General features: G+C 43.5%; 1 protein-coding gene across 1 annotated transcript in view; it reads right to left on the reverse strand.

Moving 5' to 3' along the window:
- abcc4 (ATP binding cassette subfamily C member 4 (PEL blood group)) overlaps nucleotides 1-17675 on the reverse strand; it is a 516746-nt gene that overhangs the window by 347621 nt on the left and 151450 nt on the right. Inside the window, exon 9 of the mRNA XM_085999895.1 lies at nucleotides 16972-17076. Within this exon, the coding sequence (XP_085856021.1) occupies nucleotides 16972-17076 (105 nt within the window). The remainder of the gene's footprint in view (nucleotides 1-16971; nucleotides 17077-17675) is intronic.

Genomic DNA, 17675 nt, shown 5'->3' on the forward strand with positions numbered 1-17675 from the left:
ACCTAATTCTAGGGAATGTGGCCGGCCAAGTGGAAAAAGTGCTAGTAGGTGAGCACTTTGGTGACAGTGACCATAATATGGTGAGATTTAAGGTGGTCATGGAAAAGGACAGGGATGGGCCGGAAATAAAGGTTCTAAATTGGGGGAAGGCCGATTTTAATAGGATAAGGCAGGATCTGGCCAAAATGGACTGGGATCAGCTACTTGTAGGAAAATAAGCATCGGAGCAATGGGAGGCTTTCAGAAGGGAGATTGAGATCATACAATGGCAACATGTTCCCGTAAAGGTCAAGGGTGGTTCCAAAAACCACAGGGAACCTTGGATGTCAGGGGATATACGAGAATGGATTAGGAAAAAAAGGAGGGCTTTTGGCAGATACAAAAGGCTAAAGACGGAGGAAGCCCTAGAGGAGTACAAAAAGTGCAGGGGGATACTTAAAAAAGAAATTAGGAGATCAAGGAGGGGCCATGAAATAACACTGGCGAGCAAAATAAAGGAAAATCCTAAGATGTTTTATAAGTATATTAAGGGTAAGAGGATAACTAGGGAAAAAATAGGGCCCATTAGGGACAAAAGTGGCAATCTGTGTGTGGAGCCGGAAGATGTAGGAAGGGTTCTAAATGAATTTTTTGCATCTGTCTTCACTATGGAGAAGGACGATGTAGACATAGAAATAGGGCGGGGGGACTGTGATATGCTCGAACATATTAACATCGAGAGGGAGGAGGTATTGGCGGTTTTAGCAGGCCTAAAAATGGATAAATCCCCAGGCCCGGACGAAATGTATCCCAGGCTGCTGTGTGAGGCAAAGGAAGAGATTGCGGGGGCTCTAACACATATATTCAGGACCTCTCTGGCCACAGTGGATGTGCCAGAGGACTGGAGAACCGCTAATGTAGTACCATTATTCAAGAAGGGAAGTAGGGAAAAACCGGGGAACTACAGGCCAGTGAGCCTAACATCAGTGGTAGGAAAATTATTGGAAAAAATTAGTCTCCACTTGGCGAGGCAAGGATTAATCGGGGGTAGTCAACATGGCTTTGTCAAGGGAAGATCATGTCTGACTAATTTGATTGAATTTTTTGAGGGGGTGACTAGGTGTGTGGATGTGGTATACATGGATTTCAGTGAGGCCTTCGATAAAGTCCCACACAGGAGGCTGGTCAAGAAGGTAAGAGCCCATGGAATCCAGGGTGCCTTGGCACGTTGGATACAAAACTGGCTTAGTGGCAGAAGGCAGAGGGTGATGGTCGAAGGTTGTTTTTGTGACTGGAAGCCTGTGGCCAGTGGGGTCCCACAGGGATCGGTGCTGGGTCCCTTGCTGTTTGTGGTCTACATTAATGACTTGGATATGAATGTAAAGGGTATGATCAGTAAGTTCGCGGATGATACAAAAATTGGTAGGGTGGTAAATAGCGAGGAGGGTAGCCTCAGTCTGCAGGACGATATAGATGGGTTGGTCAGATGGGCAGAACAGTGGCAAATGGAATTTAACCCGGAAAAGTGCGAGGTGATGCACTTTGGGGGGACTAACAAGGCAAGGGAATACACAATGAATGGTAAGACCCTAGGCAAGACGGAGGGTCAGAGGGATCTGGGTGTGCAAATACACAGATCCCTGAAGGCGGCGGAACAGGTGGATAAGGTGGTAAAAAAGGCATATGGGATACTTGCCTTCATTAGCCGAGGCATAGAATATAAGAGCAAGGAGGTTATGATGGAGCTGTATAAAACACTGGTTAGGCCACAGCTGGAATACTGTGTGCAGTTCTGGTCGCCACACTACAGGAAGGATGTGAACGCTTTGGAGAGGGTGCAGAGGAGATTCACCAGGATGTTACCAGGGCTGGAGCGCTTCAGCTATGAAGAGAGACTGGGCAGATTGGGTTTGTTTTCCTTGGAGCAGAGGAGGCTGAGGGGGGACATGATTGAGGTGTACAAAATTATGAGGGGCATATATAGGATGGATACTGAGGGGCTTTTTCCCTTAGTAGAAGGGTCAATAACTAGGGGGCATAGATTCAAGGTAAAGGGCGGGAGGTTTAGAGGGGATTTGAGAAAGAACTTTTTCACCCAGAGGCTGGTTGGAGTCTGGAACTCACTGCCTGAAAGGGTTGTGGAGGCAGAAACCCTCACAACATTTAAGAAGCATTTGGATGAGCACTTGAAATGCCATAGCATACAAGGCTACGGACCAAATGCTGGAATATGGGATTAGATTAGACAGGGCTTGATGGCCGGCGCGGACACGATGGGCCGAAGGGCCTCTATCCGTGCTGTATAACTCTATGACTCTATTTATATTCCCTTTAAGACTATTTATGATCTGGACCTTCCTCTTATCGCTTTTTCTTATCTTTAGACAATTTTCAATTTATTATTTCTATTTCGCATCAGTCCTATACTCCTGTAGATGATACAAATGTTCCAGATGGGCGGTGTTTTGTACTGAATAGCATTATTAATATTAAAATAGATAGTAATGTCATCTTGGATAGATTAGGAAAGCTCAAAAGTGATAGGGCTCCAGATCCCTCCAAGGGTGATAAAAGAGAGATAGGACAGGTTCTCTGTGAGCCCCTTGCCCATATCTTCAATAGAGTCATGGATAATTCCTGTAGACTGGAAACTAGCTCATGTAGTTAGTATTTTCAAAATAGGGAACAAATCAGAGCCAGGGAACGACAGGCCCATCAGCCTGACATCCATTATTGGGAAGATGCTAGAAAGGATCATAAGAGATGCCCTATGTGATCACTGGGAAAAGGGAAGGGGCCATTAGAAATTCATAATACGGCTTCCAAAAAATAGGTTGTGCCGTACAAATTTGATGAGTTTTTTTGAGGCAGTCACGAGGGTAGTGGATGAGGGAAATCCAGTCGACATTCTCTACCGGGACTTTCAGAAAGCCTTCGATAAGGTCCCTCACACTAGGTTATTTTACAAAATAGAATCTTGTGGTATCAGTTGGAATTTGAAACGCTGAATAAGGAATTGGCTCTGATCCCACAGCCAAAAAGTTGTAGTTAATGGACGTGGATCAGCCTGGAGATATGTTACAAGTGGATCGATCCTAGGCCAGCTACTATTCACTGTCTATATTATTGACCTGGACAGTCGTGCTGGAAGTAGGGTAAGTAAGTTTGCAGATAACACGAAAATATGTGCAAGATTTAAGAGGTCAGAGCAATGCACTCAAATCCAAAAGATTTAAATGTGCTAGGGGAGTGGGCCACACAATGGCAAATGCTGTTTAATTTAGGTAAATGTAGCGTCATACATGTTTGTAGGGCCAACACAGAATACATGTATCATTTGCAGGGAACAATACTGAAAGAGGTTGAGAGAGAAAAAGAGCTAGGTGTTCTTGTGCACAGATCACTGAAGGTTCATGACTAGTGTAGAGAAACTGCAGCTAAAGCGAACAGGGTATTGAGTTGAAGTGAACCATTCAGTATAAATCAAAAGACACTATTTTGACACTACACAGGTCGCTGGTCACACCATATCTGAAGTACTGTGCCCAGTTTTGGTCCCCCCACATGGTGGGTGATACATTGGTCTTGGAAAAGTTTCAGAGGACAGCTACAAGATTGATTCCTAGCTTAAATAACCTCAGCTACTCAGATAGGCTCAAGGACCTTGGTCTATTTACTTAATAGACCTGTTAGAGGTCTAAAAAATAATTAATGGGCTGGATAGTGTCCCGATTAATAGATTATTCCAGTTTAAGAGATTGGGGAGGACATGGGGACACGAGTTTAAACTGTAAGAGTAGGAATAGACTGGATATTAGGCGGTTCTTCTTTTCCCAAAGAGAAATGGAACCCCTTTTTCACAAATCAACCCTTCAGCCACATATTTATTTTCCTGATCGATTTGTCCCGATGCCAATTTAAATGCGGCTTGTTATTACCCTCGAGGTACTGCTTTTTAAACTTAGTTCTTAGTTCCTGATACTCCCTCAGCAGTACCTCTGCCTGGTATTTCTTATGTTGTTGGGCCCGACATGGACCACAAGAACTGGTTCTTCACCCTCGCTTTTCAAGTTCTTTCCCAGCCGCTTTGATATAATCCTTACCCTCTATCTCTAGTGCTAACTGAATCACCTTTAGTATTCATTTAATTTCTTCTGCTACTCAGTTGATTAAGTTTATTCTATTAGGTCTAATTATTATTTAAAGTTGATAGATTATTTACCCTTGCCCATTATGTATTGTTTATTTACCTTTTTATGATAGTTAGGCCTAGAAATTGGGTTGAGGCGCCAAACTGGCGCCAATTTTTGCGCTGCGTTGGGAGTAATACCGATCGCCAGAAATTCAGTTTCAGAAACCCTCGAGGGACACGGGGCGAGGCTCGAGGCGCTCCGCGTCCCTCTTAGGGCGCTGAAACTGAATATCGCAGCGCAACGTGCCGCACGCTGCGGTACTGCAGGCCTTCCTCCCATTGTTAAGGGGGAGGGGCCTGCAACAGCGCGATCCCTGATCGCGAGTGCCGGCAAAAGAGCCCGGCACCGAGGAGAAGTGCCGGGCTCTCGGGAAACAGCCGGCAATGCCGCGGGAGGGTCAGGAGGCCGGGGACGGAGGTGCTGGCAGGCGGCCGCCCGCACCTCCACCTTAACTTGCGCTGCTGCCGGCACAGCAAAGCCCCGTGAACCAGGCGCGGGTAGCGAACGGCGCTACAGCGGCGTTTGCTACCAGATATCGCGAACGGGGCGCTACGCACACCGATGACGTCATCGGCGGCGGCGCAGCGCAACAGGCTAACGCCACCATTAGCGCCCCTGCTGAATATCGCGGGAGGCGCAGCCAGTGGCGCTACAGCCACTGACTGCCTCTTTAGGCGCTAACAGGTGGCGCTACTCACCCAATTTCTCCCCCTTAGCCCCTTAATCAACTATATACTTATATACTATAACCAACTGGATACCAAGTTAAATAGTTAGGTTACAATTCCTCAGGAGCCACCACTCCTTCCTCTGCACTGACTATGCATCCCTTCTTCGAAATTTTTCATCCTATTTTACCGCTGCTCCACTCTTTATTGCCACTCCGGAGTCTCCCAATACACCCTGCTGCCGCGCTCTTTTTATTGGCACTCTGTAGTCTCCCGATACACTTCGCTGCCGTGCTCTTTCCATTGCAACTCGAGTCTCCCAATATGCTCCACTGCCACGTACTTTTATTACCCCGCCAGGACCATACAATATGCTCTTCTGCTGCGCTCTTTTTATTACTGCCTCAGGACTCTCACGATACGTTCTCATATGACACCTTTCACAACCTCAGAACGTCTCAAAGCACTTCACAACCAATGAAAAACTTTTGAAGCCTAGCCACTATTGTAATGTAGGGAAATGCGACAGCCAATTTACACACAGCAGGGTCTCACAAGCAGCAATGGGAAAATAACTAAATACAGGAAACTTTGGTTTATCCGGAGGTTAACTGTCCGGAATGCTCGAGCCACCAGCAAAATTCAGGAGTCGGTTCAGTAACTTTTTTTTCTTTTCGTTGCTTCTTTTTCCACCAGTCAGGCTCTGCAAGGTCTAGCTAAAGCTGTTGCTTAGCTACAGAGATGCTTGCAAGCTACGGCCGACTGTTTAGAAGCTGTTGGGTTTGTTGCTAGATACGGAGCTCAAAAGCTTCCGTATGTTTTAACATTAGCGCTGGTTTGTCCGGCAGTTTTGATGGGACGGCAACAGCTCGGTCCCGTCGGTGCTGGATATCACAAAGTTTCCTGTACATTTTTAGTGGTATTAGGGATAAATGGTGGCTAGGACAACGGGAGCACTCCCTTGTATAGTGCTACGGACCTTTTATGTCCACTAAGAGGGAGGATGGGACGTTGATTTAACGTCCCATCCAAAAAACAGTTCTTCCGATAGTGCAGTACTCCCTCAGTACTGCACTGCAATGTCAGATGAGAACCTGCAACCTTCTTACTCAGCAGTGAGAGTGCTACACTGAATGGAGCAAAGGTAATTGTAGGGGTGGTTGGGAGGGCAGAAAGAGGGGAAATCAACTCCACAGATAGCAACCAGTTTGCTGTAAGGAGATACAGAACACAGAAATGTGCATCAATGAAAATAGGGAAACTAAAAACACATTGCACGGATCCAAATACTGAACAAAGAAGGACCTTAAGAACTTACCAGGGCACAGGCTATTTAGATCTTGTATTATGTAATAGGACAGGGTTAATTAGCAATCTCATAGTAAAGGATCCTCTGGGGCAGAGTGATCATAATATGATAGAATTTCACATTAATTTTGAGAGTGACTTGTCCAAGTCCGAAACTAGAGTCTTAAACTTAAACAAAGCCAATTACGTAGGTATGAGGGTTGAGCTGGCTAAGGTAGATTGGAAAAATAGATTAAAAGGTATGGCAGTAGATAAGCAGTGGCTAGCATTTAAAGAAAAATTTCATAATTCTCAAAAAAAATACACTCCATTGAAACAAAAACTCCACGGGAAAGTGATCCAACCGTGGCTAACTAAAGAAGTTAAGGATAGCATTAGATTGAAAGAAGAAGCTTATAATGTTGCAAAGAATAATAGTAAGCCTGAGGATTGGGAGAGTTTCAGAAACCAGCAAATGATGACCAAAAAATGGATAAAAAGGGAAAAAATAGAATGAGAGAAAATGAGCAAGAAATATAAAAGCAGATTGTAAGAGCTTCTACAAGTATGTAAAAAGGAAAAGAGTAGCAAAAGTAAACGTTGCTCCCTTAGAGGCTGAGACAGGATAAATTATTATGGAGAATAAAGAAATGGCAGAAATGTTAAACAAATATTTGTATCTGTCTTCACAGTAGAAGACACAAAAAGCATACCAAAAATGGTGGGGAACCAAGGGTGAGGAAATTAACGTAACTAATATAAGAAAGACTTGCATTTATATGGCTCCTTTCATGACCACTGGATGTCTCAAAGCGCTTTACAGTCAATGAAGTACTTTTGGAATGTAGTCACTGTTGTAATGTAGGAAACACGGCAGCCAATTTGCACACAGCAAGCTCCTACAAACAGCGATGTGATAATGGCCAGATAATCTGTTTTTGTAATGTTGATTGAGGGATAAATATTGGCCAGGACACCTAACTCCCCTGCTCTTCTTCGAAATAGTGCCTTGCGATCTTTTACGCCCACCTGAGAGCAGACGGGGCCTCGATTTAAAGTTTCATCCGAAAGACGGCACCTCCGACAGTACAGCGCTCCCTCAGCACTGCACTGGAGTGTCAGCCTAGATTTATGTGCTCACGTCCTTGGAGTGGGACTTGAACCCACAACCTTCTGACTCAGAGGTGAATGTACTACCCACTGAGCCATAGCTGACACTGAGAAAAAGTACTAGAGAAACTAATGGGACTAAAAGCTGACAAATCCCCTGGACCAGACGCCCTATATCCTAGGGTTCTGAAAGAGGTGGCTGCAGAGATAGTGGATGCATTGGTATTGATCTTCCAAAATTCTCTAGATTCTAGAATGGTCCCAGCGGATTGGAAGGTCGCAAATGTAACAGTGCTATTCAAGAAAGGGAGAGGGAGAGAAAAAACAGGGAACTACAGGCCAGTTAGCCTGACATCAGTCATCGGGAAAATGCTGGAATCCATTGTTAAGGAAGTGGTATCAAGTCACTTAGAAAATCATAACATGATTAGGCAGAGTCAACATGGTTTTATGAAAGGGAAATCGTGTTTGACAAATTTATTAGCGTTTTTTGAGGATGTAATTAGCAGGGTAAAGGGGAACCAGTGGATGTGGTATATTTGGATTTCCAAAAGACATTCGATAAGGTGCCACATAAAAAGGTTATTACACAAGATTAGGGCTCATGGGGTTGGTAGGAGACGGCTCTTTAATAATGCATTCACTCGTCTGATGTCATGAAACTTCTTTGGGACCTGCAGCCAGGTACTGGGATGACACTGCTGGCAGTGATGGCCTTGGCGATCTGGTCCCACATCCTTCTTTCTGGAGGGCCTACTTCTTCCCTGTGGGTAGAGGACCTCTATTCCAGTGTTGACCTCCTGCACAAAGCTCGACTGCTGTGTCTGAGACCCTGGGTGCCCTTTCCCTGGTCTGTTGAGCCATTTGTGTTAGTGCTGAAGCACTTCTACCATTTTTTATGTGCAGAAGGCAGTTCAGCTTTAAGGGCTAGAAACTGCTTTCAAAATTGACAGCCTTGCTTTAAGAAAATGCAGCGTCGCTACAGTTTTCTAAATTGGCGTGAGCCACTTTTTCAACAAAACCAGCCTTAACGACTGTGTTACAACCTCGAATTTCGCAGCCAGGAAGTTTCTTTCTCCAGTTAGTATTCTATCGAATTTTCCTTGCAAATTGCACAGCACTTTTTGGGTGGTGTGGCACCACCCCACAAAGCATCCCTACAATGACCAAGCCATTCCTTTCACACACACCACCATTGCGGGGGTACCATTATGTCTCACCATTCACTGCAACTCACTAAGCCACTTCCAAAGGTGCACACAAACCTGTCCAAGTGTTGAAAATAAAGGTTTCAATGTTTGATACCACATTAACAGAAACTTTACATAAACATCGGATAAAACACCCAAGTGGCTACCCTTGTGTGTTGTTAGTTGGTATGATTGCACCAAGATGAGGGTGAGTGTGAGGGGTGGCTAGTGAGATGGGGATGTGATAATGTAGATAGAGGGATGGGTAGAGGTACAAGGTATGTTAGTGTGAGTAAGGATGTGCAGGAGTAGGGTAGGGAAGGCAGAGTGATGGGGATATGACGAGAGGCACAGCAGGATGCAGTTGAGTGTGGCTTTGTATTATGTTTCCTGATCTAATGAGATCATTGAAACGTTTGCGGCACTGCACCCAGGCACTCCTGAACACATCCCTGCTTGTGACCTCCTCAGCAGTCTGCAACCAGGCTGTTTTGGTCTCCTGGAGAGTTCTCTTCCGCCTAATGGAAGGGAAGAGGACCTCTCTGCGTGCTCCGACTCCCTCCATAAGCCTCTGTGCAGTCATTGTCAGTGTTTGCAGCACTCCAATGCTGTAGTGCACTGACAGCACTACGTTAGATGAAACTTCAAATGTAATGTGGCCATGGTCCCTTTAAAGGTCCCGGCTCAAAACGCATCAGGGCTGATGTCACCAGACCCACTCCATCTCATTGGGCCAGGTAACACGCTGGCCAGGCTTAATAGGCCCCATTAAGGCAAGTTCATTTTCATCAGTGGGATGGAGCCAGCAGCTAGGTCAGGACCTGACATGCTCACCGCCCGCACCGGACCCACCCAGGTAAACAAAATTCCAGCCTTTGCATTGACAGATGTCATGATGTCCGCAATGAAATCAGTATGTATACTCTATAATGTAGGGCATTACTGAGTTGTTACGTGATGATCTAGTAGCCCACATTCAATGTATTTGCAAAGCATTAGTTAGTATCAGGGGCAGAACAAGCTGTGATTCTACAACCTCAGCTTTGGATACTGGTCTCTTTTCTGTCCTATTTGCATTCAGAAATGGGGCAGTAGCAGTTAGGAAATGTAGCCAATGTGCAGAAAGCATGGCAGGAAATGACTACCTGAATAAATACAGCTTCCCACATCCACAGGTCACTGAAGCAATTAAGAAGTTCTCTGTACTGAGTAAAGTACCTAGGTAGAGTTGATTAAAGTGTGTTTATTCAAAGAAAAGGAATGCCTGTACTATGAAGGAATTGGCTCAAACGATTGCAAGTCCTTTTGTGGATTTTTGTTTTAAAGGGTTCACTGAGCTCAGGCCAAATCCCTGAGTATTAGAAAATGTGACTCCCATCTTCCAAATAAAGGGGTAAGGGATGAACCATCAAATTATCGACTCGGAAGCTTTACACCACTGTTGGGAAAGTGTTTTAAAGTATTATTAGTGATAATACAAGGGAGCATTTTGAGGGGCATGAGCTAATCTGAGATAGTCAGCATGATTTTAGGAAAGGAAGGTCATGTTTAAATCATTTCTTAGATTTCTTTGAGGAGATAACACACCTAGGAGATAGGGGGAGGCAGTGGATGTTATCCAACTGATTTTTAGGAAGGTATTTGTCACTTTCTCACATAATAGGGTCTTACATAAGATGCAAACCCATGGGATGGATGGAAATCTATTACAATGGATTGGTAACGGGTTGGTTGATAGACAACCAGTAGCAATGTATGGACAGGTATCTGGTTGGCAGCTACTTACCAGTGGAGTGCCACAAGGTTCAGTGTTGGAGCTCCTGTTGTTTATAGTTTTTTTTTAATATAAATGATTTTGAGGAAGGAATTGTTCCAAGGTATCCAAATTTGCAGATGATACCAAATTGGGAGCAGTGACAAATGATGAATATCAATCTACATAAATTCAAAAGGATCTTGACCAGCTCAAGCAGTGGGTAGAGAAATGGCAGATGCAATTTAATGCATGAAATGTAGTTATGTGACTTGGCAGGGGGAAGGTTGTTGTGGATTATATGCTAAATGGGAATGTACTTGAGGTAATGGAACAGGAGGAAAGAGATTGTGTTGTTTTATTTCAATACAATCATAAGCACAATGTTCCCAGGCTGTTTAAAAAAAAGCAAACAGAATGCTGAGATACATTGAAAGTAAAATCAAAATATTTTCATAATGGTGAGAGACTAGGATCTCTGGAGAAGCAAAGGAATGTAGCTGTTCATCTAGAACACAAGAAATAGGAGCAGGAGGAGGCCATTCGGCCCATCAAGCCTGCACTGCCATTCAGTAAGATCATGGTTTTTATGGCTCCTAACTTGATGTAGAAGTTGATCTTCTACATCAACTCCACCTTCCCGCACTATCCCCATATCCCTTGATTCCCAGAATATCCAAAAATCTATCGATCTCTGTCTTGAATATACTCAACGACTGAACATCCACAGCCCTTGGGGGTAGAGAATTCCAAAGATTCACAACCCTCTGAGTGAAGAAATTTCTCCTTAGCTCAGTCCTAAATGGCCGACCTCTTATTTGGAGACTGTGACCTCTGGTTCTAGACACCATAGCCAGGGGAAACATCCTCCCAGCATCTATCCTGTCAAGTCCTATTAAGAATTTTGAATGTTTCAATGAGATCACCTCTCATTTTTCTAAACTCTAGAGAATATAGGCCTAGTCTCCTTAATCCCTCCTCATAGGACAATCCCCCCAGCCCAGGAACCAGTCTGGTGAACCTTTGTTGCACTTTATCTAAGGCAAGTATATCCTTCCTCAGGTAAGGAGACCAAGACTGTATACAGTACTCCAGGTGTGGTCTCACCAAGGTCCCATATAATTGCAGTAAGACTTATTTACTCTTATACTTTTGTAATAAAGGCTAACATACCATTTGCTTTCCTAATTACTTGCTGTACCTGCATGCTAACTTTCAGTGATTCGTGTAAAAGGTACACCCAGATCCCTGAATACCAACATTTCCCAATCTCTCACTATTTAAAAAATATTCTGCTTTTCGATTCTTCCTACCAAAGTGGATAACCTCAGATTTCTCTGCATTATTGTCCATCTGCCATGTACTTGGCCACTCACTTAACCTGTCTATATTCCTTTGCAGCCTCTTTGCATCCTCCTTACAACTTACTTTTCCACCTAGTTTTGCATAGTCAGCAAACTTGGATACATTACACTCAGTCCCCTTATCTAAGTCATTGATACAGATTGTAAATAGCTGAGGCCCAAACACTGATGCTTGCGGTATCCCACTAGTTACAGCCTGCCAACCTGAAAATGACCTATTTATTCTTACTCTCTGTTTTCTGTCCATTCACCAATCCTCAATCATATTACCCCATCCCCATGAGCCCTAATTTTGTCTAATAACCTCCTCTGTGGCACCTTATCGAGTGCTTTCTGAAAATCCAAATACACTACATCCACTGGTTCCCCCTTATCTACCCTGCTAGTTACAACCTCAAAAAACTCTTAGAATTGTCAAACACAATTTCCCTTTCATAAATCCATGTTGAATCTGCCCAATCATAATATGAATTTCTAAGTGCCCCGTTATCACGTCCCGAATAATAAATTCTAGCATTTTCCCTACTACTGATGTCAGGCTAACTGGTCCATAGTTCCCCGTTTTCTCTCTCTCTCCTTTCTTGAATAGCGGGGTTACATTTTCTACCTTCCAATCCACAGGGACCGTTCTAGACTTCGAGGGAAGTCTGGAAGACCAAAACCAATGCATCCACTATCTCTGTAGCCACCTCTGTTAAAGCCCTAGGATCTAGGTCAACACAAATTAAAAGCTTGTGCACAGGTACAAAATTAATCAAAAAGGCAAATGGAATGTTCGCCTTTATCTCAAGAGGGTTGGAATTCGAAAGTAAGAAAATTATGAAAATTAAGAAAAATACAGAGGCCTTGGCCAGACCCCTTTCTGGAGTAGTGTTCAGTTTTGGGCACTGAACCTCGTAAAAATATACATGTATTGACCTTGGAAGAGGTACAGTGCAGATTCACCAAAATGATACCAGGGCTTAACTTATGAGGGCAGTTTGCATAAACTTGGTTTGTATTCCTTTGAGTTTAGAAGGCTGAAGGGTGATCTAATCAAAGTGTTTAAAATTATAAAGGGATTAGATAGGGTAGATAGGGAAACTATTTCCTTTGGTGGGGTATTTCAGAATAAGAGGGCAAATCTTAAAATTAGAACTGGGAGTGAAATCAGAAATATTTTTTCCACAGAGTGGTGGAAATCTGGAAGTCACTCCAACAAAAGGCTGTGAATATTGCGTCAACTGAAATTTTTAAGACGGAGATCGATAGATTTTTGTTAAGGAAGAATAACAAGGGACATGAAACAAAGGCGAGTAACAGGAGTTGAGGTTCAGAACAGCCATGATCAAATTGAATGGCTTGAGGGTCTGAATGGCCTATTCCTGTTACTATGGTTATCAAGGTTACTAAAATGTGTAACTGGTTACTTGTTATTGCAACATCAAACTACAATTTGATACTTGCAAGAAAAATGTTCACAACTTTCTTTTGGTAAACTTGGTTGTCTCAAACATCTCACTATATTCATGATTCACAAACAGTAAAAGAGGTGCTGAATCACTGACTCACCTCTGAAATAATCAGATGGCTAAATAGCTAAAATTGTTGTGTTTTCCATGAAAACCCTAAAAAAGTCCCAATTATAGAATGTAAATATTATTTTACTGCACTAATTATTTTCTATTTAATTGACATTTTTTTTAAATGTCATTTTTCTATGAACAATAGCAGTAACTAAGGAGTTGTCGCTCATCCTTAGTTCAAATGTATAACATTTTATTTTGATGATAGGTGGCTGTGGCACTTTTTCCCCCCCTTTGCCCCTACACACATCAACATGCATTCTTGTATTTTAAGTTAATCAATGCCTAGGTATGAAAAATAACTACATCGAAGATTTGTAAAAATTTGAGTAAGAACTATAATTTATCAGCTCCGATGACAGATCATCAACCTGAAATATTAACTCTGTTTCTCTCTCCATAGATGTTGCCTGACCTGCTGAATGCTTCCAGCATTTTCTGTTTTTATTTCAGATTTCTAGCATCCACAGTATTTTGCTTTAATACTTTTTATGTGAATCATTTGTAGTTGTCTTCTTTCATATGGCAAATCAAATGTCAATATCCAAGTCACAGATATCCAGGCCAAAGCTTCCGGTGTAACAGCGTGCTCTGGCCCCGATCCATGCTTCCTACCCCTCAATGCTCTGGCCCCGATCCTCCTCCAGCCCCCGCCTGATCTCGCCCTACTTCTACTGTGGCTGCAGCCAGTACAGAACAGAACAGAACAGAAACCCCACAGTGCAGATAGAGGCCATTTCGGCCCATCGAGTCTGCACCGACACATATCCCACCCGATCCCCGTAACCCCTACACCAACACATATCCCACCCTATCCCCGTAACCCCACGTATTTAATCCCCCTAACACTAAGGGTCAATTTATCATAGCCAATCAACCTAACCCGCACATCTTTGGACTGTGGGAGGAAACCGGAGCACCCGGAGGAAACCCACGCAAACGCGGGGAGAATGTGCAAACTCCACACAGACAGTCACCCGAGGCCGGATTCGAACCCGGGTCCCTGGCGCTGTGAGGCAACAGTGCTAACCACTATGCCACCATGTTCTGAAACATAATACAGGGTGACATGGGGTGATTGGCAAGTGTGCCAATACCAATGTACAGGCTCCCTTTCTGAAATTTAAAAAGGCAGTGCAGTTCAATATAGTCCCTTTAATGAGAATGAGTTAGAAATTAATTCTTCTTGTTCTTTCGTACGGCAGTAGCAAAGCAAATCAAATGTCAATATCTAAGTCAGATATCCAGGCCAAAGCTTCCGGTGTAACAGCGTGGATATCTTGTAGGCTGCCTGCGAATTTCCTCTGAGGGCAATGCTCAATGATGTGCTCCAGGGTCTGATTAGGAGCTCCACAGTCGCATGGTGGGAATGCTTTAATCTTCCACCTATGGAGAAGGTGGCAGCATCTACCATGACCGGTTCTGAGGTGGTTTATGGTTGTCCACTGTTTGCGAGGAAAGTTTGATCATTCAGGTTATTATAAGGAATCCATTCCGAATGTCAAAGTTCTTCCAAGCACTTCGCCATTGGTCATCAAGGCTGAGGGGAGATCTCTGAAGGGCTTGGTGACAGTCCAAAATGGCCTTCTAGATTTGAGACGGGTTGGTGGTAGGTTGTTCAAGTCGGCCTGGATTAGCATGTCTTTGCTGGTTGTATTCTCCGGAGACTGCATATTCGCAGCATAGGTATGGTCGTGCTTTTTTTGCAAGCACAGGCAGCCAAGGTGTTGGTGTTGATAAAAGCGTACCAGTGCTAATTCTCATAGTAGGATTCAGCTGGGCATCAACGGATTTCACATGCGGACTGGAGAGCCATGTCGCTGTAGAGTACACCAGGGCGAGTGCTGCCGTACAGAGAGTTTGAGCGTCTGCTCCCCATGTGGATCCAGCGAGTTTCTGGATCAAGTTGACCCTACTCTTTAGTTTCTTCCCAAGGTTCTGGGAGATGCTGCCTATACGACAGGGTGCAATCAAGCGTGACTCCTAAATAGGAGGGATTTTTGGCATGGTTTACCTCTGTGCCACAAAAGGAGACTTTCAAAACTTGGTTTACTTGATGGGTGTTGAGGTGGAATGTCAAGGTGACGGTCTTTCGCAGGTATGGCCGAAGTCGCCATTTGTAGTGATTATGATTGTGTGATTTTTAAAAATGCCGTGGAATTTCAAATCTATTTACTGTATCCAAAGATTCCGCATAGACCCGTGATAAATATGGTGACATGACTAAAAGGAGCAACCTACATTCAGCCCAGATTCTTCTGTACCTTTCTGTTCAAGTCAGTCAGTGCCTCAGATTGATTACAGGCCCTTGAAAACTTTGCTACTGGTTGGGTACATAATAGTCTCTCGGTCACTAGGTAGGAGATTTCCCCATGTCTCATAGTAGCCTGCCGGCATTCACTGTCCAGGGTACAGACTCTAGGCTAATGCAAGCAGACTGATCGCTTGAATAAGCAACCGGAGGGCTTCCAGCAGCCACAGACCCACACCCAGCAAGAGTTAAGTCCTTTAAGGAAGTAGGAGAAAAAAGGAAAGACTTGCATTTATATAGCGCCTTTCACAAGTCCCAAAGCGCTTTACAGCTAATGAAGTACTTTTTAAGTGGAGTCACTGTTGTAATGTAGGAAACGCAGCAGCGAATTTGCACACAGTAAGCTCCCACAAACAGTAACATGATAATGACCAGATAATCGGTTTCTTTTTGTGATGTTGATTGAGGGATAAATATTGGCCAGGACATAAGAAAATACAGAAAAAATGTAGATAGGAGATACCATCTTTAATTATTGTACTGGTTCTACTTCTAGCCTTTTCTTCTCCCTAATAGCTAAACTGATGCCACAAGCTGGAGATCTTTACTGGGAGCAAGGACAACAGTATACAATAGCAAAATACTGTGGATGCTGGAAATCTGAAAGAACAGAAAATGCTGGAAACACTCAGCAGGTCAGGAAGCATCCGTGGAGAGAGAAACAGAGTCAATGGTTCAGGTCTGTGACCCTTCGTCAGAACTTGCTAATCTTGCACAGCTGTCAGCTCAATGTAAATACAAATGTCTCTCACTTGAGGGGGAGTGGTCAATATTAAACACTGCGGGGGAGAAATTGGGTACCTTTGCACCTACCGTTTTCGCCTCCGGGAGCGATAATGAGGCACTAATCACTTACCGACCGGGCGCGGCGAGAAGATCGGCTCCCACTATATCTGGCGGGAGGTTTGCGGTGGCGGTATGGCCTTCACCCGGAGATCGTGACGTCATCGCCGTGTGCTTTGCCCCGGACCCGAACTTCGGTTCCACCCCCTACAGCATCGCTGGGCAAAGACACCGGCAGCTGCAGGAGGTGTTCATCAGGAGGCCGAGCGCTTCGGGGACAATACTTAAAGGCGAGATGGCCGAGGTAAGTGGAAAAAAATTGTGAAATTATTTTTTTTCTTAATTTTTCTTATCCAGCGATCGATCAGCCCGGCACCCTGCTGCAGTGCATCGGGCTGATCAGGCAGGATCACGGCTTCTGTCGGGGACCAGGTAATGTTTGCCCTTGCAGAGCCTGCAGCGATGGTCCTTCCAACGTGGCAGCGCTGCACACCTACTGCCCCACCTGCCACCTGTTGCGCTCCTGGAGCGCAAAACTGAATTTTTTTAAAGTTGGAAAGCATTCGCACCTGCCGCTAAATTTTTCAACTTTTAAAAGTTAGCGCCCCAAATGGGGCTATAATGAATTTCTCCCCCATTACATTTTAGGGTAGAAGAAAGAATTTTTGAGACAGTTTCTTAATAAAATAAGTTACTTTCAAGGAAAATGTCAAATTTCCAAGCTGATTTGATTGCAGGAAATACTTGCACATTATATATTAATTTTACCTTGTCCCAACAGCATGTGAGATTTTGTACGTGAACTGAATAATCATTTTCACTGCTGTGTACATCCTCACTGGGTTTTTTAATTTCTTCGAGGATCAAGAATCCCTATTAATGAAACAAAATAAAATCAAAGTCTATTACAAATGAGGAAATATTAATATTGAGGAAAAGGAATACAAAACATTGTGACAATCATTTTAAATACAGAACTGGAACATGCAAAAAATTTACAATATTTAGAACATTCAAAAATTACAATTTACTAATCCTGGTTTATCATACAAGGGAATCTTGGTCCATTATCTGACATTAAATAAATATATAGTTGCTTTCAATAACTTAATAGTTTTAAATTAACATTTCTGCTTTTCAAATACAGAACCTCAGTGAAAGTGGTTTCAGCCTACTGATAATTTATTTATTTTACATATAGTAACATCAAGACACATGATACAAGTAACTTGTTTTTCGCAGCATAAATACTTTAAACTGGAAGGTTAATCCCAAATAATCAGCTCCCCTGACTAAATAGGTCACCGAGCTTCCATTTTTTTTGTAATTCATGCCCTTATTTTCAGCTTTCAGTACAAATCTGATACTTCTTCTTAAGCCAATGCATCACCTCTTTTTCACTAATCAACTAAATATTTAAGGGGAAAAATTTGGTTGCTTTACGATATTCCCTCGCAGCGCCCCAAGAGGGA

This window comes from Somniosus microcephalus, chromosome 10 (genome assembly GCF_052327205.1).
Source record: "Somniosus microcephalus isolate GS21.2 chromosome 10, FLI_Smic_1.0, whole genome shotgun sequence".
Lineage (NCBI taxonomy): Eukaryota > Metazoa > Chordata > Chondrichthyes > Squaliformes > Somniosidae > Somniosus > Somniosus microcephalus.